This window comes from Orbicella faveolata, unplaced genomic scaffold (genome assembly GCF_042242905.1).
Source record: "Orbicella faveolata isolate gen_17 unplaced genomic scaffold, um_ofav_v1 contig_24, whole genome shotgun sequence".
Classification (NCBI taxonomy): domain Eukaryota; kingdom Metazoa; phylum Cnidaria; class Anthozoa; order Scleractinia; family Merulinidae; genus Orbicella; species Orbicella faveolata.
The window spans coordinates 12,244,882-12,267,864 of record NW_028301552.1 but is presented as its reverse complement, the minus strand read 5'-3'; the positions used below and the strand labels follow the sequence as shown (position 1 = coordinate 12,267,864).

Below are 22,983 nucleotides of genomic sequence, written 5' to 3'. Positions count from 1 at the left end.
TTGTTTTTATTATTGTAAGTTTATTTTTAATTGTAATTTAAGCTTTTTAAAATCATTGGAAGTTTACTTTTAATTGTAAATAATTAGCTTTTTAGCCTTTTTATTCCGTTTTTAATCTTGTCATGCGCATTTGAACATTTTATGAAATTTGCGCGTCATAAATGTTGTTATTATCATTATCATTATCATTATTATTATTATTATTATTATTATTTGCAAGATTGTCGTTGTTGCGATATGTTGCAGTGCGTTGGATGGCGCGAAAGGGTGGCGATGTGTTGAGCGTGACGGACATTGCTGCAATATATCGCGTTGAAATCTTGCGCACGTTTGGTCAGACCTTAAAGGAGCTCAGTCACGGTTTGCACATATTGAAAAGTTTAGCCTCAATTTTTCAAAATCGTTGTTTGTAATCCGTGTCAATCTTCTCCATCCTTAGCCATCCTTGTTCCTTTATGGTTTATCGTTATCTCTTTGGTGTTTTTCTACCTTATTTAATTGTTATTTTCAGGTTTCCCACCATTTAAAGGTAATTTTGTTTGTGATCAAAATAACTCAAAATACTGTGACTGAGCTCCTTTAAGCGCAGCATAACGACTTCCAGTAGAACCTCACTATCTCGATCTTTGTCATCTCGACCTCCCCGCTATTTCAAACTTAAATCATTTCCTCTTAATTTATTAATTTTCTATTGGTATCTTGAACCTTTTCCCCTTTCCCTTGAGGGTTCGAGATAGTGGCATTCAATTGTATCTTGCAGACCTTTGCAAGCTACTTCCCATGTGTAACTTCCATTCCATACAACAGTCAGAACATTTGTTACAGTTTTGGCAAATAAAACATCCGTCGATTGAAAAAAAAAAAATAAACAGATTAGAGATGTCAGGGAAGAGACTAACACGAAAAGAAAACGCAGGAGTCGCAATGACAGATAAAAATGTCATCTCACCTGTTCCTCTGCTATCGTTGTGGGATTGTTCTGTAAAGAAGAGAAAAGCTCAGTTAATATTCAGCCATATACGAAATGAGTAACCTTACTCATGAGAAATAGCGAAGCATTGAATTATCTTAGCCACTGCATATAACTCTTAAACGCTAGAAGTTCGCTTACATCGTCAACACTGAAAGTATTGCCACGAAACACTTTCCTATACTTCATAGACATTCACGCATTCGTTTAAATGTAGGTTGTTTTAAATTCACCTCAGAAGGTACTGGTGCGACAAAGCAAGATAACTCGCTAAACTTATCCTGCTAAAACGTCTAATGGGTTCGCGCGGCACATCTGCGGTCAAAATGCGGTTTAACTGCGGAAAAACTCGATAAGCTACGATACAACCGCATATGGACTCATTTTACTAAAACCTCTTTTGAGTGCGCGCGGCTCCTCTGTGGTTCAAATGCGGTTTAATTGCGGTAAAACAATAACTGCAAATGTTTCAAATATTTACCAACAGTAGTGTTTGCAACGGGATTTGTTGTCGTCGTATTATAGTCATCAACGGTTGCATTTGTTTTACTTGGAAGCGTAGTCCCGGGTGTAGTTGCGGGATCTGTCGGGATTACTTTTTCGCAGCTGTCTCCGGTAAATCCCTCTGAACAAAGGCACGTGTACCCACGGGGTCCATGAATGCAAGACCCGCCGTTTTTGCATGCACCAGGCACACATTCGGGATAGCACTGTTTCCCGCCGAATCCCTCGGGACACGAACAGTTGTAATCTCCTATTAGATCCTAAAGAAAGACGTGAAAATGTAAAAAATCAGATCCGTGAATGAGGGATTCACGCGTTGATAAGATTTGTCTATAAATTCTTTGAGGTGAATCTCTTACCGTACACGTTCCTCCGTGTAAGCACGGGTTGCTTGAACATTCGTCTATTTCTGAAAGACAAAAAAGACAAATGCGCCATTAAATAACCAATAGAAAATTCAGCTTGATTTGTTGTAAAATGATAGCAGGAATTAACCCGTTGCAAACCTGGGCCGGGTTGCTTAAAAGCTGGTTAACGCTAACCCAAGACTAAAGCTAACCGAAGTTTTAATTTTCCTTGTATAAAAATATATTTCACTTCTAAGGGGTTTGGGTTAGGGTTATCACTAAAGCTGAAAAACTGAAGGACAAAATGTCTAAACAGAAAAACCTCACCGAAAAGTTACAAAACTGAAATCAAAATTAGTACATTGGTAACACTTTATTTCGTACCATGTTTGCGCGCTTTTTAAGTAACCTCTTTAAACAGCTCACCTTGGTCACAGTTTTGTCCAGTGTAGCCGTCTTTGCAGGCACAGGAATACCCCCCCGCACCAATATTTGTGCACGTAGCCCCATTCTTACAAGGTTTTCGTCGGGTGCAATATTCCAAATCTGAAAGAAACACGGAGAGCAGAGATCTCAGTGGTTTGAGTCACAGCGTATAACGCTAATTCCTTCAAACAGGTCGCTAAATTAGTTAAACGTACACAACTATGCGTTTCATACGTAAAAAAAAAAAAAACAAAAACAAAAAAAACAAATGAACACTGGAAGAAAAAACATAAAACTAGTGGCAAAGATGGGAAACATCAGAATGGTGCTAAGCGCGGGAAAATATAATACCTTTAGAAAGCGCGGGAAAAGTCGAGACGACTGGGCTTGTGATTAGTCAAAAGTACAACAGCTTCGCTCTGATTGGTTAGAGAATCTTACCTCGATCGCAAAGAAATCCGCCCCAGCCGTTAATACAATGACATTGCCATGGCTTGTCACAAGTACCATGAAGGCATCCAGGGTACACTTCACACTCCGTGCAGTTTGAACCTTGCCATCCAGATTGACATCTGCAAACAGGAGCAACACATGTTGAATGTTAGTTTCTTCTGAAGAGCCCCTGTTTTCATCTCGAAGAAAACGAAGCAATATATTTTCGCCCACACTAGTGCTTTCCTTTTGTTTTCACCTGTCCACACTAATGCGTTTTCATTCGAAAACTCACGCTTTTTGAGGCGTTTTTGCCTGTCGTCCGCACGAAAACGCCTGAAAACGCTAAGTGAAGCGACAGTATATGACGCTTACTTCGTCACCGTTTTCAGAAGCCTCCGTTTTCACCCCTCCACACAAGAAATGGGGCGTTTTCAATATACTCCGCTTTTGAAACCGTTCTCGAAAGTCTCCGTTTTCATCAGCGTTTTCGGGCGTTTTAGTGTGGACAAGGGGAGAAAACGCATCAAAACGTATCCGTTTTCACACAAAAACGCATTAGAGTGGACAAGGCCTAAGAATCAAGAATAGCTGTAACGATCCAAGGTAGTGTGTCGTTATTCTACCGCTAATGCACAAGATAACTCGTGGCAACTTGTGCACAAGGCTGTAAAGTCAACAAAAAAAGGCACAGAAACATTGTCTTACTTGCAATGGTTAGGCTTAATGCAAGATCCGTGCGAGGTGTCACATCCCTCGCAAATTGCTGAAAGAACAACAGAAGAATATGATCTGTTACTAACAACACAGAAAACACTTATGGTACTGCTAGAAAGGCTACGCAACCATGGGACGAGATGGGGATGATAAAGCAAGGGACAATGCCACAATGGTGCTTGTGGGAGGGGAGGGAGTGAAGAATGAGGGACTCTGATAACATAACATTTAGCGAAATCGTAGAGTTCTTCTTAAAGTAGGTTTAGAGGCAATTATCAGGAGAAGTCATGTTTTGCGATGCAGAAAATTAGTTTATAATACAAGAAAACTCAAAATAATATTCCACGGTAGAAAGACAAAAAAGAACTAATAATAGACAAAAAGAAGAAAGGGCAGTTAAGATATAGAGGATTAAGTGGAATTACAGAAGAAATTGAGAATTTAGACTAAATTTTTCATGGTGCGCTATCCGTCCGGAGAATGGGCTCGGGCTCGATCGATTATCACCGACGATCTACGAAGCCGTACGAACCTTAAACAAAATGCCGAACCAGAAACGTTTTGATGTTTATCTCCTCGCACGTAGCTCACGTTTCAACCTTGTCACGCGCTCCCGCCAGCTGCAGAAAACAACCTCCTTAACACCTGCTGATGCTAAACGTTAAACAAATTGCAGCTTTCAAAAAGAGGTCTTGTACAACCAAAGGCCACATATAAAGATCTCTGTGCTGGCAGATAAGGGCAAACAGCGGGAGACCTGTCCACTGTAAGCGCAACGTCGCGAATCGAGAGCACGCAAGTTAGATTATGAATCAACAATAAACAATAAGCTTGTCGTGCTCCTTCACACATAAGTAATCATCAGGGGCGACCTTAAACAATACATACGAAGCCGGCTGAAAACATTCAAATATTGTTGATTTTACGGTCTACTGATGTTCCGTGTTTGGGTTCCACACTTCGCTGAGCAACGTGAGAGCGCATACTAATCACAGTTCTCAGGCGAATTGAAACTAACTCAACGAATATTTCCCACAATGTAAAACATTTTTGGCACATGCTAGAAACGACCAGCTGTCCTAACATTTACGTAACGCGACCGTTAAATTGTCTCCTTCGCCAGCAGGTATTCGACAGCGATGTCGCATATCCATCACAGGTTTTCTATGAAGTTAAGCTCGCTATTGTTGCTTTACAATCAACGTTTAGGAAAGATAAAAGTGCAACCATAAACAAGTGATAGTACACCTGGCTTTATCAGTAGAGACGCGGCGATTAGATAGCAAAAGGGATCTTAATATGGCTAAAGGCCAAACATCTTATCGCCGAGGAAAAAGAAGAGTTACAGGGCAAAACACTCTGCACGGAAACTATCGACGAAAACAAACGAAGTCGTTGATACAAAGTTCACCTTGCAAACCTTCTAAAAGCGCAAAATGGTAACGCTATTGTAAAATCATGACACTGAACATTTTCCAATTCACCTACAAGACTACCTAAAAAGTCCATGTTTGGAAACCGTTTATAGCTGTGAAATTTCTCCTGTTGCAATTCTTTGTGTCACAGAGACGTTTAGTGGAGACCTCAAACGCAATTGCGCATGATCCAATTTTGGCCGCGTGGGAACGGTACGGTGTTGTGCTGAACTGAAAGGGGCTTTTTATACAAACCATCAAAGAAAGTAGTTTAAAAAAATATAGAAAGAAAATAGTTATTAGGAGAGGCGGTTTAGAGTGGTGCGCAGTAAGTTCAGTACAAAATCGCGAATTGTCGGTCTTCGCTCGCAAGCTAGGGAAGTTCAAGTGATAGCTTTCTTGAGAACTCAGGGCTAGCCAGTTCTCTAAAAGGCAGCTCGACACTTTCCTTTCAGTTTTAACAACGCCTTGATACAAAACGCATTAATTGATTAGTTGTTCCACTCAAGTGATGTTTATCGTTTTAAGCAGAAGAAAAAGTTGACAATGAGTTTTCGATAACAAAGCACAGGGAGCAAGTAACTCTTCTGACTTCTCTGCTTTTATTGTACCGTTTTTTTTCTTTTCTCTTAGAGCGGTTTTCAATCGAGTGTCGTAAAACCGAAACCAAACCAGTTATTTACCAATAAGACTATTTCAGCCAGTAATTGCCTGATAACTTTCGACACTGAAATAAAAACCGCTCTAAACAGCTCTTCAACATCGTTGAATAAAAGCAACAGCCAGCAATTGTGCTTCATTTGTTCAGGCTAAAATTGTAAATCGAGATCTCCGTCAGCCTTGAATGAACCATCCCGAACTATTTTAAACTCTGTACCAGCGGGCAAGAAGGTTGCTTGAACCCAGCGCTACCTCGACTCCGGCCTCACATAATTTTTACACCTGGCAAATAGTATGATACTGCACCGAGCTCTTAAAAGTCCATTTACTATCAGGTACTGTAGGTTATTTCAGAAAACATGTCAAGACACAGAGAACCATGGCAAAAGCTACGTCACGGTTTGCGCATCTTCAAAAGTTTAGCCTAAATCGTTCAAGTTCACCGTTTGTAATCCGCGTTAATCTTCTCCATCCTTGACCATCCCTGTTCCTTTATGGTTTATTATTATCTATTTGGTGTTTTTCTACCTTAGTAAAATACTATTGTGAGGTTTTCTTCAATTTAAAGGTGTTTTTGTTATGCACGTGGCCAACATAACTCAAAATACAGTGGCTGTGCTCCTTTAAATAAGTCAACGGTACCTTTATCGCAGTAATTTCCTCTCCATCCTGGTAAACAGACCCTCGTGCCGTTGCTGTCACAGGTGTGATGGCCGAGCTGATCATCTCGCGGAATACAGATCTTGGAACACGTGTCTCCATAATAATTCTGCTGGCATATCACTCTGTACGAGAACGTTATATTGGCCACTTCACCCACGTGGCTGACATTATGCCAGTGCGGACCGGGCAATAGGGACTGTCTTTTAACAACGACTTGTTCAATTAGCACTGACGAGTTAACTCCTGAAAGAGATGAACAATAAAGTTATGTAGCTAGAGCGGTTGTCGGCTACTGACTGAGTACAACAAACCAATCAAAACTCGAGATATGTTTACTTGTGACAAGTGGAACCAATGGCTAGTTAGCGCGGGAAAAGTTGTGCAGAGCAGAGGGGATTATAGCACTTGATTGGTTGAAAAGACAGCACCAACGTTGGATTGGTTGAGAGCAAGTTGCGCAATTATAGCTTAGCAAACGTCGTAAAGCCAACGCTTAATTATTGTCATAGTGAGTTATCGGGAAGACCGCCGTTCCCGTTTAACAGTTGTACCACAGAGTATAACGCAATACAAAGAGATTAGCAACGGCACCTACAGTGCGTGCAAACGAGCGGGTGAAAAAAAGCCACCCAGCATGCCTAAAAGGGATTGAGATCAAGTCAGCTTGAAATTTGTCAAATACGATTGTAATCGCACTTACAAGGTTACATTCGTTTCTAATTAGCAGCGGAAACTCGATAATACGAAGTGTCCATTATTTGGCCAGATTTCTCGTGGAAAATGATCACTGGCGCCTTTGAATTGACGCCAGCCCCTAATCGAGTATTAAGAGACAGCATAATGAGGAAAGAAAGTTAGATTGCCACACGGGTCCTGGAAGAAACAGGTCTCGCTGCTTGACTGAGAGATGCAGGCCGGAAAACAAAGTTGAACTAGTACAGGCTAAGTTTACCAGTTCTGCTAAAATGGCATTTTATTGAGGTCCACTAATGTCGTTTCAGGTCTGGAGAGTGAATGCTAATCGTTTGAAAACTAACTCATTCCAGATGATAAGGGAGACGAAGAACTTTTGCTCCCCGAGCTATCAGCATCCATACACAAACTGCCAAGCTTGCACAATACGGATTCAATCTAAAACATATTATCGCATTAAAGCGAGTAATTGCGGGTACGGAATAAAGAAACACAACACTATTCATGTGGTAAAATCGTGTGCGTGCACAAACACTTTGAAACTCAGTGGGCGTGATGCTTTCTCATGGCAGCTGAATAAATATGTTCACACAGAACCAGAGGCAAAAATTCGACAATTGATTCAACAAGCTACAGGAATACAGTTAATACAAACATTACGCGCACATGTTAGGTGACACAACTAACTTGATCGACCTGTCTTCCGGTTTTTGATTGTGTTGTGCAAACACAATAGAAACAATCGTTTCACAAAGTATCTACTTTAGTCATAACTTCCTCCTGCTAGGAAACTTGGCGCCAGAAACATCATTTCACCAGAGACACTACCACGACGGTTTCTTTTTCAAAAACGCGACTAGGGTTTAAAGAAAACGGATCAAAACGTACAGCTTGAAAAAGTGGATAAAATTCATGGAAACTGCCACTTCAACAATGAGTAATTGTCTTCTTGCCTTGCATTATATAGACAGGAACCATTATTCGAGGCCATGCCCGAGCAAATTTCTGAACGAGACGGGCTTGCTAAACCACCATTCATTTATAAGAATGGTATTTGCCTTGGCTATATGAACTATCGCCGCGACCGAAAAGAATATCTCATATTTAGCAGTGTTCCCAAATTCGACGACTGTAGCAAGTGAATTTCTAGTGATATTTGTTTGGGGGAATCTGCCTCCCACCGTTTAAGCGTTTACAAACATTAAGCACTCAAATGTCAAATAATTCGACAATCTTCCCCGGCATAAAGTTGAAGTACGGAAGGAACTAACTTCACAAAGAATAAGTTTTTAAGTGTGTAAATCTAGATTGATTTCGCGTTGACACGCTGTTCGGTGTGCAGAGCAATTCGATCCGTTGAAGCGCCAAAGAAATTTAAACTATTATAACTTATAATTGCCTTTTTCCTGAGCTGGAACAAACTTCACAAAGAATAGGCTTTAAGTATCTAAACCTAGATTGATTTCGCGTAGACACGCTGCTCGGTGAAAAGAGCAATTCGATCCGTTGAGGCGCCAAAGAAATTGAAATCTCTTAAAACCTATAATTGCCTTTTTCCTGAGCTGGATAATACTCTAAAGCTCCATTTAAGGCTATCGAGTTAAGCTGTATAACCCAGTCCTGTCTGAACAATTATCTTAGAAATTCTAGACTATCGGATCACTAGTTCACGTCTTAAAACGGAAATGTAACAGAGAAAGAGGTTAACCATGCCAAGTAAATGGCGTTAGGATAGAGTAATGAATGATAGCCAATGAAGAAAAGTCCCTAATTGCCCACTCTAAAAAACAAGGCTGCGTTTAGTCGATGGAAATTCCTCAAAGTTGAAGCCCAGAACGAAAACTGGGGGTTAAGGAGGGCAGCGAGTTTCACCTATCTCTCACAAACTTGTCTGTTAACTGAAGTGCTTGTTTACAATGGCAGCGTTATCCTCTGAGAAATGAACACTTGTCCAGCTCCCAGCCTTCACTTAAGAACGCACACGGACAACTAAGCGTGCCCCGAAAATAGCAAACGAACTAACAACGAATCGGTTCCATTCTGGAGGTTTGTCCAAGCTAAAGCCCAATATTTTGATGGAAGATAAGATAACGAGGCAATAGCGAGGATTAACCTTATCGATTCGGAGATACGGTGAGGCAATGTACGCCCCGCCAAACAATACAACAATGCGATGACACAAAAGGTTATCAATACATTACGTCTCATTTGACTCCTCAAACGCTGCGGTTCTTTGTTTCTCTTTGCGATCACGGGCTTAAAGCTGTTTGTCCAGGTATCATTATCTCGCCATTATCGCGATGCGACGTGGGGCGATCATACGGGTTAAGAAAGCTAAGTGTGGATATTTTTATAAAATTGATAATCCCAAGGAATTTTCTTTGCTAATACAAGATACATTTGAATGTTCAAAAGAAGGCATTTACCCACACATCAAGGCTAACTTGGGGGTAAAGTTCGCGTGTTTAGCATGCGAATTAAGTCAACACTGGCTAAATTAGATAAACAACTATTCGACGCGGGTTTCATCAAAAAACAAATGTTATCGTACCATTTTTTTACGCTCAACCCGTGTGATTTTCAGAAGACCATCGGAGTGTACTTGACCGTCAATGGCGTTTTTCTTTTTAAAATTGTTAGCTTTACCTAAGGACAGGCAAGAATTCAAGCCAAAAAACCGGGCGCTCACGTTCTATTTTTTGGGACAACTCCCCCCTTTCTGTATCTGTTATCTACACATCTCCTAAAATGAAATAGTATTCCAGTCGTCGAAAGCGCTAGTTTATTATTTGATGTTCTGAGTAAGTGTAAGCGGTCTATAATGATCACACCGCTCATGAAATCTGGCTGCTAGAGATAACCTCTCGCGTGCCGATGTGACCCTTCTTAAGGGATGGGACACAAATTTATTTTAATCCACGCAGTCATCAAAACGTCTAGTAGCACTATAAGGTTATCGCGGATCCATCATTCCCGCATGATAAACACTTTTATTAGCCTCACTAAACGACATACCAGAACTGTTTTAGTTCGAAATTCCAAGATTCAACGCAAGGACCAGTCTGCTGTCAAGAAACTTCGCGATTAATCTTTAATTAAAGTTTGGTACACTAAGATAAGAAACTGTATCTTACCTTTATGTTTTGCAGCCACGACGAGAGAGAATGACCCCTAAAAAAGTGAAAACACCGAGAATAATTAGTAGAGATATAATATGCATCACACCTTCATTCTACACGCGCGCGGAATAGAGAATCATGCTTGCACGGGTTTAGACAAAACAGGCTGAAGACGACGTGTAATACGATCAAACGCTCTGGATTTCGGTAAATAACTTTAGAAGCTGGCACTCAAATTCACTTTACAGCTAAATCGCGAGGCTTATTCCTGAAGAACTGTGGCACGTGCCTGAATAATTATCAATCAAGTAGCAAGTCATATATTTACACCAATATGGAAATAACTCTTTGCTTGCGTAATGCGAGAGAACGTTTCTGAAGAAATATGCGAACAAGTTCAAGCGCCTTAGAATCGTGGTGGGAAAAAACAAATGCTCGCCAAAACTACACTTGAGCGGTTTGGTGCCAACATGGCAGTCACGACACATGGAGCAAAATTTGTCATCGATATAACTTGATCTTTCACTTCGCTTATAGACTCGTTGAACATTATCACTTTAAATTTTTATCATAACAGAAAATTTAAAAATAGCACAAAAATATTGGTTTTCGTGCCGTTTGAGCAATATTTGAGAACCGCGCGGTGACAATGCCAAACGTTTTTTTTCTCCTTTTTTTTTTTCTTGCTCTCCGAAACAAAGCGGTTTCTCTGTTTCCTCGGAAATGAGCTTCGAAGGATCGAAGTCTTAGATTCAAGTTTTAGATTTCACGCAGCCAGTTACGATCCACTTTTGTATCTGATATCCAAAACTGACGAGAAGTCATAGTTTCGCAGGTCATTTTCTCAATATATAATGATTTCATTTCCTCGCCAGTTCCTCGACTGCCAGACGACAAGTTTATTATCCTTCCGTTTGTCAAAACGGAATCGTACATCGAGTCAAGTTCCGCCATCTAATTTGATTCAAAGATCGACAAAAACAGACATTTACGATCCTGCGCGAGTTACACCTTGACAAGACCGGTGGTCCAGTCGCCTCTATTGCATTTCATCGCCTTCACTCGTTTATCGCTTCGAGCCTTGTGCTATCTGTGATAAAAAAAAAAAACGCAAATCAACACGCCACAGACGTTTTTGGTTCGTGAATTGAGAGAGCGACACCGTAGCTATTTCATTTTCCAATAGGAACACCTTGTTCTTGTGCGTTCACAAACTCGGTATTCACAAAAATAGAATGAAAACGTCTTAACGTGAGACACATGTTAAGTGATACTTAAGAATCGCGCGAACTTCGAAACTGAAATTTCCCACACAAGATCGAAACCCTCTATCATATCAGTCGACGGAACGGAAATAGGTCTAAGTATATTGTGTTGCATTAAATGGTTTCAAGCAGGAAAAGAAGATGGAAAACTACTGACACCGTTGATCAAAATCTCAAAATAGTGTCATTGCTCCAAATTTCGTTCCGGAAGGGTGCAGCAGGTTCAAAAGCAGTATGACCAAATGATATTTTTACATGTACTTCAACTGTGTCAAATTATGTAAAATCACGTTTTGTTCCGGAGGCCATTGGAAATGCTAAGTTTAGTCTTACCGGCCATGACAAACTGTCCGGCCATGGGATCTGCAGCAGACTGTTGGACGGGATCGCAAACGAACTGTTTCCCAGTACGTCCGAGTTCTTCTGACCGAAGATACAGGAGGTGGTATCGGCCAGAGGCCTGACACAGACTCTGAAGAACGTGTTGCAGGGGGAAGAGCAGTTCCCTCCTACCTCTTGACCACTACAGCACGCCATCTGCTCGGTTCTTTGCCCAGGATTCGCATAGTCCAAGAATCGGACTTCAAACATTCCTGTTGCCCGAGTCTGAAAATATGACAGAAATAAAATTAAAGCGGGAAATAAGAGGCTGTCTATATATTCCCCAAAACTGGTCGAGTGAAGCTATCAAAAAAACCGATCAGTCCTTCTAGAAGACCCTGATTGAGATTTAACACAGCAATTGCAGAAAAGTGGGGAACAAAATGGCGCTAGCTCATAAAATAAGCGTACTTTTTTCGCGGGTCTAAATTTATTCATTCTATTCGTTAAATTTGAATAGTAAAACATAATCCCGAGTCAAAGGTTAACAACGAGGCAATCCTTTTAGTTTTAGCGTAAAATAAAGGTGGAAACTGAAGAGGACTTTAGAACGGAGTTTATCCCGCTAAGAATTTTTGCGTCTTCTTCAGTCTTTCTGCCGTATTAACAAGTGTTGATTGAAGTACGCGAGTCGCCTTATTAGAAAACAAAAACAGCCACAAAAAGAAAACAAAAACAGAAAGCTTTTACACTAAAAGGAATTTTTTTCCTGTGTAGCTAAGTAAGTCAATAACTCGAGATAATCACTACAGTTGCATGCTTTATAAAGCACATTAACTGATAAGGCAGTAGATACAGCACCTATTCTAGGTTGAACATGCCTTGAAAACAATAACTTTTTACTAATCTTGTATATTTGCTTGTCCGCCTGGGTGACGTCAGGTTTTATTTAAATAAAAATTTGTACTTCAAAAACAGGAAATTCCAAATACAAACGAAATATCCGCCAAATGGAAAAAGTTCGTGTCGATCGCGCGCGAGCCTCCAACAGCGCGCGCTGCTGTTTTCCATTCTTTAGTGAAGTACGTTTTTAGAGAAATCACTGCTTGAAGTTCTTTAAGGGTTTTGCGAGGGTTGCTCTAAACACGACCCAAAAGAAAAATAAAAGGGTCATAGAGTGGTTTTTAGAGGGTTGAGGTAGATAAAAATCTTGCTGTCGATAAAAGGTGCGAAAAATGACTGGATAGGCTAATTTATGAGAAAGATATCTCAAAGTTGTAGATCTATTGATTTCTAATTCGTTGATCTATTCATCTCGACAATCCGAGCTTGACCGCGAATTAAGAACAGCTATGATTAAAAAATTACGCAAACATCCCAACAAAACCGCTATTAATGTCAAGTGAAATGGAACGGGAGTCTTAAATGAAGGCTTGACAATAATATAAAATGGTATATTACTCACGTGAGGCAGCGTCGCAGCCAAAAGTAAAATCACAAGTACTCCAAGGTTTGGGCGCTGTATTCCTTTCAAAAATGCGGCCAGTGAATGCCGAATGAAGTATCTCAAATGCATGAGTTTCGTGCCCAACTCATTAAAGTGTAATCTTCACGGAGTGTGGTAAAACCCACTCGAGTCCTCGGTGTGATGGTCGTGCGTCGTTTCTCTCAAGGCTCAGCCTGAAAGAGCATGCAGATAATTGCGATTAAATTTTGGTTACGTGAATATGAGCTTCCTTAACGGACCAGTTGTCAATTGTCATCATCTGTTAAACTGGGAAGCGGAAGACAATCTTTAAGATCTCCACCAGCTCGGATCGTCAAGCCAGATTGAAAGTCAGATGCGTAACGCAACGCAAGGCGCGAGGTGTTTTCACGGGCTCGCGCTGATACGTTTTTCACGGCTGCTTGATTTGAAAGGTACACAAAGTGTTATCGCAGACGAACCCTGTGGGTTTGACGTATTGATTTGGAGAATAACAGCCAACTCTTTCGGGACCTCTTTCAAAATGCTTCGCTCGCGCTTGAGACGGACTTGGCAACTGAAGACAATGGTTTCACTAAATCAAGTCAAAGGCCGATGATTATTGCGTAGAAATTCAACCCCCGGGATCACAGATGGCCCTCTCGCTCCAGCAATCGAGTGAGGGACGTGTATGGGCTTGTCCACGCAACAAAGCATACCAACGGAAAAATAACAAAAATATATCAACTACAACACGATTTCTACCTCATGAAAGCGAGGACCATTGAAATCTGACTGTTTCGTCGATATGTCGCGCTTATGTGTCCTCAAATGTTTCAATTATCGCACCATCGCGGTAATATTATCGCTGATTTTTCGTTATTTCTACTAATACAGGAAACCTCACACAATGGACTGCGTTTGATGAAACGAAATTTCTACGCTGATTTCACTCGGAAATGCCAAAAACCCTACCAGGCTAAAAAATCGATTCAATTATATTGGTCGTCCTTTCTGTGCGCCACTGTTTCCTCTGCGGCGAGAACGAATACGCAAGATAACTCGAGATACCAGATAAAAACACTGCAGGGCTACGTTTGTAAGACGCGCGCGTGAGAAAGAGCTGACCTGGCGCTACTCACCGAATTCGCCGCCGTGTACGATCAGAGAATTTCTTTAAATTCAAAGCCGCAGTCTGGTAACCACAACAGTGAAAACAGCCGAGCAAGTCCATTAGTCATTCATTGAGCTTAGTCCTGTACAGGTTCAAATCTAGACCTGATAAGGTGGCAGCCCAGACTGTTGTCAAGTCACCGGTGATGCAAGAGATACAGGTAGGTACACAGCATAGCAGCGTAATCATGCGTACATATGGGTGGGGGGACTCCCCGTGAATTCTTTAGGGAACAATTCCCGTCACTGTTCATTTCTGGAGTGGTCTCTTAATAGCTGGGAATTTTTTTTTCGATGAGGCAGCGAAGCGCGACTTCTTCACACGATCGGTTTGTTTATGTCCTTTGTTACCAACAGGAAACAAAAACTGATAAAGAAAGATTCCGAAAGACGAGAGGGCACAAAAGGTGTCTTTTATTGTCGCTAATCTTGTTCTTTAGTTTTGTTTTCTAAACAATGTTTTAAGCCTAATACGAGGATTACAATGTCGTGTGAAACTTATCCGAAGTTTACGCTCACTCACCTCGCTCCGAAACGTTACGTGCAAGGTTCCACTGTCTCACAAACAAATCACTTTGATTTCTGTGCAAGAAATCTGCGACAAGGCACACCGCAGCCGACCCGAGGGCCGAGTGAGTGAGTTGCCTTGCTAATCTTTTGATTGTCACGGGTGATAAATCGATGAGTGAGTTAAATCTGCAGCCACAAATGGATACTTAGCACGGCCGAACGGCGTCAATAACACACAGCTCGCCTTACAACGGCGTTTTACATTCCGTACGCACAATCGTCTTGTAGTTGCACAATAAATAAAAGCACGAATTAGCAGACGAGGCAGAATGGAGTCAAGCAGATATCTATGTACAGGTCAGCGAATAGTTTTCGCGTTACCCGCCAGTCTATTCTGGGATCATTACCTAAGTGACTGCGTGGGATTCCATGTTAATTCTTTCTCCCATGCACTCGCTCAAGCGGGTCACCGTCATGTGCTTTCTGTCTCGTAAGAGTTGAGCGACCGCGCGAGGACTTTGATCAGTGTCTTGAGGTTTTCCTACTGATAGAGACCACCCGCGAACTGTGGGCAAATTTCGGACCAAACAGCGGTGCTTTTACGTGGACAGTCAAGCACACGCATTACAAAATCGACCGAACAAAACCGTGGCCTGCACAGAAGTGGATTAAAAAAATCTCTGACAAACCAAGATAAGCAGCTGCAATCGATTGGTTGTTCTGTTCTTAGAACAATACCAACATCCGTGACCTTTCGACTTGGGTTTTCCCAGTCTGATCCTTGTTTCCTGTAGTTTGGAACAGAAACCGCAACAACGAGCCTCTAAATCGTCAGATATGCTTCCAAAGCAAATATTTTTGCAATTCAAATAATCTAGCGTAAGCGAGCAATTAGGAATCGAAGGTAATTAAAACAAACATAACGCCAACGTCTACAGCCTGATTCCGGTCGCTATCGGCTTCTAATTGGTCAACAGCGCGTCGCAGTGTTAAGATTTTAAAAACAGGCCGTGACGTTCTAAGACCACCCTGGAGGGTGCACGCGCCAATAAATTGACCATTCTTGACAAGCCCGGGGTGTTAAGAGATATGCACAGCTCCGGAGGGGAAGTGATACGTATTACGATCGCTATGCATTGCTGTTGCGGAATTTTCAAGATGGCGGCTTTCGTTCTTAATTCTTTCGAGCTCCGTTCGTTTCGCGTCTTGAGAACGCCTGTAAAGAACACTGGCATTTTTGAACTAGCTATGTAGAAGCTCTAGCAATGCACCACTCTTCTCAAGAAAAGAGAGTGTAAAGTTGCAAATGTAAACCTGTAAATTCGCTTTGTGACCGGGATTACACGGTTGAGCTTGGAGGAAGTTTGTTTATCGGTGATATGTTTGTTCGTTTGTTTTGTTTATAAGATCATGTCGCGTTGCCGTAAATAAAAGTGGATTTACTCTTACTATTTTTTCCTGTGTATGAATAAATAAACAATTTCTCTAGGGAAAAATGAGTAATTAAAACACACGTGTGCGAAACTAAGTAGTCCTATTACCCGGCGGCTATGGTTTAATAAGCCACGAGTAGCAATTATTCAATTCACTTCTTTTGCTTTGTTTGTATAACAAAGAAAATACTTGAACTTCTGCCAGTTTTGACAGAGATGTTTCCAGTTTCGTAAACCCTCGGCTAAAATCCCACAGAAAGGAATACTGTCAGGTCTACACGCGAAATACTGACTAAGGTATACAGAATACAAAAGAGTGTGACAAAAGAAGTTAGTCTTATGTTCGAATTTCACAGCGCAATATTTCCTTCAGGAAAACAGTATCGAGAGGAAACTGAACAGCTCCACCCCGCTCCAGCCCCCTAAATCAACACGTACCAACCCCCACGGAACAACGAGACAGAAATAGATACAAGTGTTTGTAAACAGTTGACCGAGATTTCTAATGAAACACCTATCGATGCAATAATCTTAAGTATACTCAGAATTTTACTTAAACTATGGCACTTAGGATTGACGCACGTTTTCCGATAGGAAAGCGTATTTATAAACGATTGCAATGTATTTTGATAGCTCCGAATGGAATCTGGCCTACGCCCCCTAAATTCTTCATAAAACTGCCGTGGTTGCAAAAGAAACGGTTAACCCCCTATCTTTCGTGAGTAATCGAGTTGAATTTTAGCGAGGCCTTCGCTGTAGGTCTTTAATGAACGTTTCCAAGTTTCGATGCTTGTTAGAGAGCCGAAAATCATTTAAGAAATGATACATTACATACCTCAAATCTTCCTTTGCAATTTAGCTGTTGTACAATGTTAGTCGCGTGTAAGAATTCATGCGTGTTTTCAAAAATAACACAATTAGCAGCCGACATCACTTTCGCTCGTTTTCAACTCATTTAAACCGGAAAAAACTAAAAAACAGTGAGGTATTAGAATCCTAAACAGAAATTTGACCACCAAACTGCTTGTCTTGAATCGGCACCTTGTGGTATTCAAGAACGGACCTTCTACTTCAGACAAGACTGTTTCGGCTTATAAAAATATCAATGGATCGTCCCAGACCGCACACAACTTATGTAACACCGAACTCAATTTGGCTTTCTTTCGCATCCAATTATGGTGCACTATACCAAGATTACTCGAGTTTTTTTATCGTTATCTCGACAGATATCAGCCCAAGAAATGCTGGGCTGGAATTAATGACCATTAATTTTGACAAAAGACAGACTTTCCGGTCTCGCTAAGCGCCCACGAACCCATTCCAGAAAAACTTTCCACATTAAACGGGGCTAACATGGTGGTCCGCCTGTTACGGAAAAGTTCAGAGATGGGGAGCTTAACTCTAAACACTTGTTATCTGATCAATTAGCTACTTCGTTTGGCGGGGCTAGACCATTACTACAGAAATTCGATCAAATTTGACCATGATGCGCGCAAGATGTTTTTTGATCAAAAAGGTGCCGAGTTTATTTCTAGTCTATTGTAGTCTCACGTGATCGTGTCACACCCCAACATTGTGATGTCAGTTGCATCAGTTCACAAGCTGACCAAGTGACCTCGATTAGCTATCAGTTAGTTAAATGATACTTCAAGTTTCATGTAATGTTTTCAAATTGGTAATTCAGGAAACAAATCTTTACGAAAGAATTTCCAGTTAGCGATGGCGCGCTACCCCTTTCGCGGAAACATCACTCCATCCACGGGGGTCCAGCCTAGCGCTGCGGTTTTTTGTACCTGACCACTAGCGTGTTAGATATTTTTTTCTTCTGGATTTTCTCAGCCATTTAACGGCTAGAATAAAGAACAGCATGATCATACTGGCCTGGAAAACTGAACACCTTGAGTCTAACCAGAAACTGTTTCAACCAAAAATCGACTAACGTTTGGAGACCATGTGGAGAAATTTTGAGATCACACTGCAGCTGAGCCGGGAATTCGGGTATACAGCAGATGTTTTCTATTTCAAAAGCTCTGCTTCTTGTCAAGTTGATAATGCTAATGAGGAAGTTAGTAATAAATTGCCAGGTCGTTATTTGACGATGGCGTCATGTTTTAATTTGCAGATATGAAATTCAGTTTGACACGACAAATGGTCGAGATGTTTTCTTGAACAAATATTGGCTAGTGCGGCAAGACTTCCCGTGTTAGCGCTCTCGTCAAATAAGCTTGCATTAATTTTTAAACAAACTCTTTGAGCTGTAATGTATTTAATAATCTTTGTAGAAATAGATATTGTTTGTGAAGACCACACGCTCCGAAATACATCAACATCCGCCATAATTAGAAAACTTGCGTCGCTGCCCAGAGCTGCCCCAGTTGGCGAAAATTAGTTTTTCAAGAGAAACATTCATTCTGAACTGTGAACTGAATTGAACTATGAACTAGAATAATTTTGAAGCCTCGAATTGCACAGCGATATTCTTGTCTTAGGGAAAATGTAGAACCATAATATTTACGTTTGCGAATAGCAAGCGGTTGTTCTCGAAAACGTTTGAGGTGAAAATCTTTCCTAAACGATTTTTTTCCATGAATGAATCTCAATAAAACTTCCGTCTTTACTGCCGACGGGCTACAAAAGTACAATGATGTACGTCTTTGTATTCAAAGATGTCTAAAATCTGCTACGACCTACGTCTGATAACAGATTTAGCATACATTGAAACTCACAACACAAGGATCGCTGAGATTAGGAGCCTAATTAACGAACGAAGTTACACAATGAGGCTACTAACTTAGTGATTACCTTCTCTGCTATTTCCAACTCTAACATTCCCTCAAGACTTTGTCAAAGCAGAACAATAACAACATGAAGTTTGAAATTGAAACCTACTCGTAATTCTTGTTTGTCGTCCGCTGACTCGAGGACTGTCTGCTGCGCTCAGCTTCGTACAAACTCCCGCCACACACTGTGCAGCCGGGTGTTTTCCCGCCATAAACCCGACGCGGCTACACAGTTGTGTAGTGCACATCCACATATATAATCGTCACGAAACAAATTTCTTAGCGACGTATTTTTTTCTCTCGAGCAGTTCATACCCTGTTCAGTGAATATAGCTTTTGCAGATACCTGTAATTACTACAAGATGAATGAACTTGTTGGTCTGTTTTTGAGTGTGGATACACTGTGGACACTTATTGCTGGTAATTACATTAATTTTTTATCGTTTTCTCCGGAAACTAAATAGTTGTAAATTACCTTAGAAATGTTTCATAAACTTCCTTCCTTCCTTTGTTAGTGACGTGTACCATTGACTACATTCTCTAAGATATACATCGTATAAACATTTCTCTGCACGAGAGCATAAATCAGACGAATTTTTAACCACAAAATTCTCGAGTATAAAAACAAAGTAATTATAACAACAAGCCATTGAGAATTATGTAAGACCTTGACTATCTTACAAACTTTTAGCTCAGTCAGTTCTCTATATCGCTACAAAGCATAGTAGACTAATGAACGAAGTATTGTGAACAAAAAAACAAACACCACTATCTAGCAGTTAGTGACTAGTTCACAGTTACCGAGAAAAAAAAAACACTAGTTGTAAACAGCAGTCATGAAATCCAGGTCATCAGGGTCATGAATCCTAAAACTCCCTCTTTAGTACATAAGGAGCTTAAGCAATAACGACGGCAACGCCAAGGACAACGCCTTGTATAGAATGAATTCATACTCTATTGAAGAACACCGCTAGAGTAAAATTTTTGCCTTACAACCGGTCCTTCCTCGTGTGTCATTTGGTTCATGGACTACATGTGGCTTAGTTGAACAGGAAAGGAAAGCATTCAGGCAAGTCGACACGAGAAATACGAAAAAACCAGCCATCGTGGTTTACGTCCTTGTTACGAGAGGATTTACTGTTCGCCAGTCATGCTACGCTAAGCTATATTTTACGATTTTGAAACCTTTCCTAAAAGCCAAGAGTAGTAATTTACCTTACGATGTAGTCGCAGTTTCTTGCTCTCACTCAGATTGTATTCAAATCGTACTTTGTACGTTTCGAATTCTGCTTGATCTGCCCTTATGTCATTTCCTTCGTTAGATATTCATTTTAGATTGAACCTTGTACCTTTGTACAGTCTTTTTGCATGGTTGTTTTGAAGAGCACGGCTAAGGACGCTACGAAATGTCTCAAGATTTATAACCCATTTATAACGCGGTGTTACAAACTATAACAAGAGGCTTTTCTTGGAGTCGCGACACTCAACTTTGAACAGCGCCGCCATCAAAGAGAGGAAACCTCTCCCTCGTGCTTACATATGAAGGTGGACAGAAGCCACCGAGAAGTCAGTACAGAAAGACAACAGGCAATGCAACATTCTCCTTGCTAGCGTTGCCGTACGTTTTTAGGCAGAACGCTTTCATTCCGTCAGGTTTACAGCGAAGCTTGAAAATCTGAGTGTCAAAAACATGTCCAAAAACAAAACATAAACACAAGGCCCTTCCTACAATGCTCGTAGCCCGACAGTATGCAAAATGCGTGTCACATACTTTAAAGAAACCAGCAAGTAAATGAGCGTGCCCCATTGTAGCTTAGTGGCCTGAGAATCAGACCGCCGACCGGTGTATTTCACTGACGTATGTTACGGGGTTTGACCCTCGTCGGGGACACATAATTTTTTTTCCTTGTCTGAAGCTCGTGAAAACAAAATCAACGTCTTTCTCACAAACAGTTTTTTGTTCAACAGGCTGTAAAATTTACCGGCCACGTGTCCCGGCTGGGTCTACTCAGTATAAGCTGACAGCAAATGAATCGACCACGGTCGGGAGCCCATTACTGCCACGGTATAAAAGAGAGGTACGGAGCCAACTCACTCGTGTTGGTTTGCTCATGTTTGACAGAAAAACTTGAATGCACCTGAATGGTAACGTTTGCACGGAGAGTATAAACGTAACCAGAAGCCGAGAGTCACAAAAGCCATTGCTAGGAAAGGAAGCTAGACGAAGGAAAGAAAAATGCGAACAACGACAACAAACTAAAAACTTACTCTAAATGTAAAGTAAATTTTGCGCACATGAAGTCATGGTACTTAGGCGGGGCTAGGGTACAATGAGGGTTAGTCACTGTTCCACCTATCTTGGTGGGTATTTCTCACCCGCAGAGATCACTAGGAAATACAGTATTTAGTATAGTAATCGTGACATTTTTGTCGTTTCAGTATTAAAGCAATGATTGTAGGAGGAAAAGTCGTATATTAGAGCTTGGAATTCAGTTTGTCATTTTATGGGTTATTTTTGGAAGCCTCCCCTTCAGTGTTAATTCATGCAAATTTTCCTAAATGCTGCTTGCCAACCAGATTCGCTCCTTATTTACAAAGACATTTCTCTTAAGTAAATAAACACATTGGAAAGTGTTTTTCACGACAAAAGGATCAAACAGTTGCAAGTTCGCGTTGATAATAAATGAGGGGAAGCTCAAAAAGAACTGATCACAATTCTCTTGTGATGTCTTTACTGAAGTACCTAGAAGATAAACATCTGTGTGGGTTGAATGCTGTTGAATGGTCCCATAAAGGAATTAAAACAGGAATAAAACACTCAAAACGAAGTACTACTGTTTCACATCATGTTCATCGATTTGTAACTCACCAGAAAAAGTGGAGAAAAGAAAGAAAGGAAAAACAAATAGTAACTGAAGATCCAGTTTAACCGACGTCTGTTGTCTAATCATTCAACCACAGGGGATTTTTTTAGCTTCCCCAAAAAATAACCGTGACCAGAATCATCCGTCAGTCTATCTGCTTACGAAATATTAAGATAATTTTCATCCGCAAAGAAATATCAAAACGTTTTTTTATTTTTTTTTTGCGCTCATCTAAAACGTTTTCAAGGTGTTTGATGAATCGAAGTGTGTCATCGAATTAAAATCAATGGCGTTTTCTCAGTAATAATAGTACCGAGGCCGAGGCTATTTTTAATGCCATGTTTAACAGCAGTGTGTTAAAATAACCACTATACTAAGCATGAAATTAACGTAAATATTCAGAGTCGAGACGAATTTAGCTCTGAAGAGCAACGACATACCTTTTATTTCTGACTATTGGACGCAATCAATTTTCATCAATATAGGATATTATATTTAGCGTAATAGTTTTATCAGAGCAATAAACCTGGAATAATGACAATTCGGTGTAAGCCATAACGAGACTATTTTATTACCAAAATGAATCGAGCACTCAAGACTCAAATCACGAACTTTTACACGAAAAGTTTTTTTGGCTATTTCGCAAGAGTAATTAAAGCTCCATGTCTTCATTCCAGTTTTAAAACATAATTGAATCTTATATTCTTTTCTAACGTCTTCAATCACTTAAAAGCAACTAATTCTTTACCTCATTTCCAGTGATATTTCGACCGGGACAAGCGTCTTCGCCTAGTGAGACAATTCTTCGACGTCCACTATTATTAATTTACAAAATCGCTGCGAAATTATACGGTTAATTTAAATGGTGGCGACATATTCTCAGGTATGCGTTTTCAGCGGTTCCGCTCTCCGTTACCTAGGAGCCTGCTTGCTATTAGCCATCTAATATTCCTCTTAGGTGTACACTTGTAATATTGAGTAATGGCAAACAGTAAGCACAAATTCGACTTAAGTCCCATAGCCAGTGTGTTTACGCAAAGAAAAGCTAATTTCGTGTCGAGACAAAATTGAGAACGGTAGGGGTCCCATGCAGAGTGCCTCAAAAACCTTACATTCACAAACAATCTCATAGTTTATGAAATACATCAGTGATAAAAATACTTGAAATTCAAACGATACATTTCTAGCTCTCGATTTCAATTAGAAACTCCACGAGCGCGAGGCCT

The 22,983-nt window shown here is 40.7% G+C and overlaps 1 protein-coding gene and 1 long non-coding RNA gene across 10 annotated transcripts in view; one reads left to right on the top strand and one right to left on the bottom strand.

Annotated features, from left to right (window-relative positions):
- The window catches only part of LOC110043145 (delta-like protein 1), a 38,922-nt gene that overhangs the window by 4,786 nt on the left and 11,153 nt on the right, over positions 1-22,983 (bottom strand). For 3 of the 9 annotated variants that reach the window (XM_020748574.2, XM_020748573.2, XM_020748572.2), the window contains exons 2-11: positions 12,998-13,212; positions 11,545-11,817; positions 9,962-9,998; positions 6,114-6,377; positions 3,388-3,445; positions 2,689-2,819; positions 2,248-2,367; positions 1,834-1,883; positions 1,452-1,734; positions 950-979 (exon numbers count right to left, since the gene is read on the bottom strand). In XM_020748574.2, coding sequence (XP_020604233.2) covers positions 950-979; positions 1,452-1,734; positions 1,834-1,883; positions 2,248-2,367; positions 2,689-2,819; positions 3,388-3,445; positions 6,114-6,377; positions 9,962-9,998; positions 11,545-11,817; positions 12,998-13,108 — 1,357 coding nt within the window. In that variant the 5' untranslated portion in view covers positions 13,109-13,212. Of the gene's footprint in view, positions 1-949; positions 980-1,451; positions 1,735-1,833; positions 1,884-2,247; positions 2,368-2,688; positions 2,820-3,387; positions 3,446-6,113; positions 6,378-9,961; positions 9,999-11,544; positions 11,818-12,997; positions 13,213-13,762; positions 13,829-14,139; positions 14,303-15,087; positions 15,596-16,948; positions 17,192-18,915; positions 19,028-22,983 lie in introns of those variants that run through there. The other 6 variants (XM_089292752.1, XM_089292753.1, XM_089292754.1 and 3 more) reach the window with 6 other exon arrangements.
- LOC149110422 (uncharacterized) lies at positions 14,223-21,770 on the top strand. The gene is made up of 2 exons (XR_016208158.1): positions 14,223-14,331; positions 20,862-21,770. It is a non-coding gene; the product is annotated as an uncharacterized LOC149110422 (long non-coding RNA).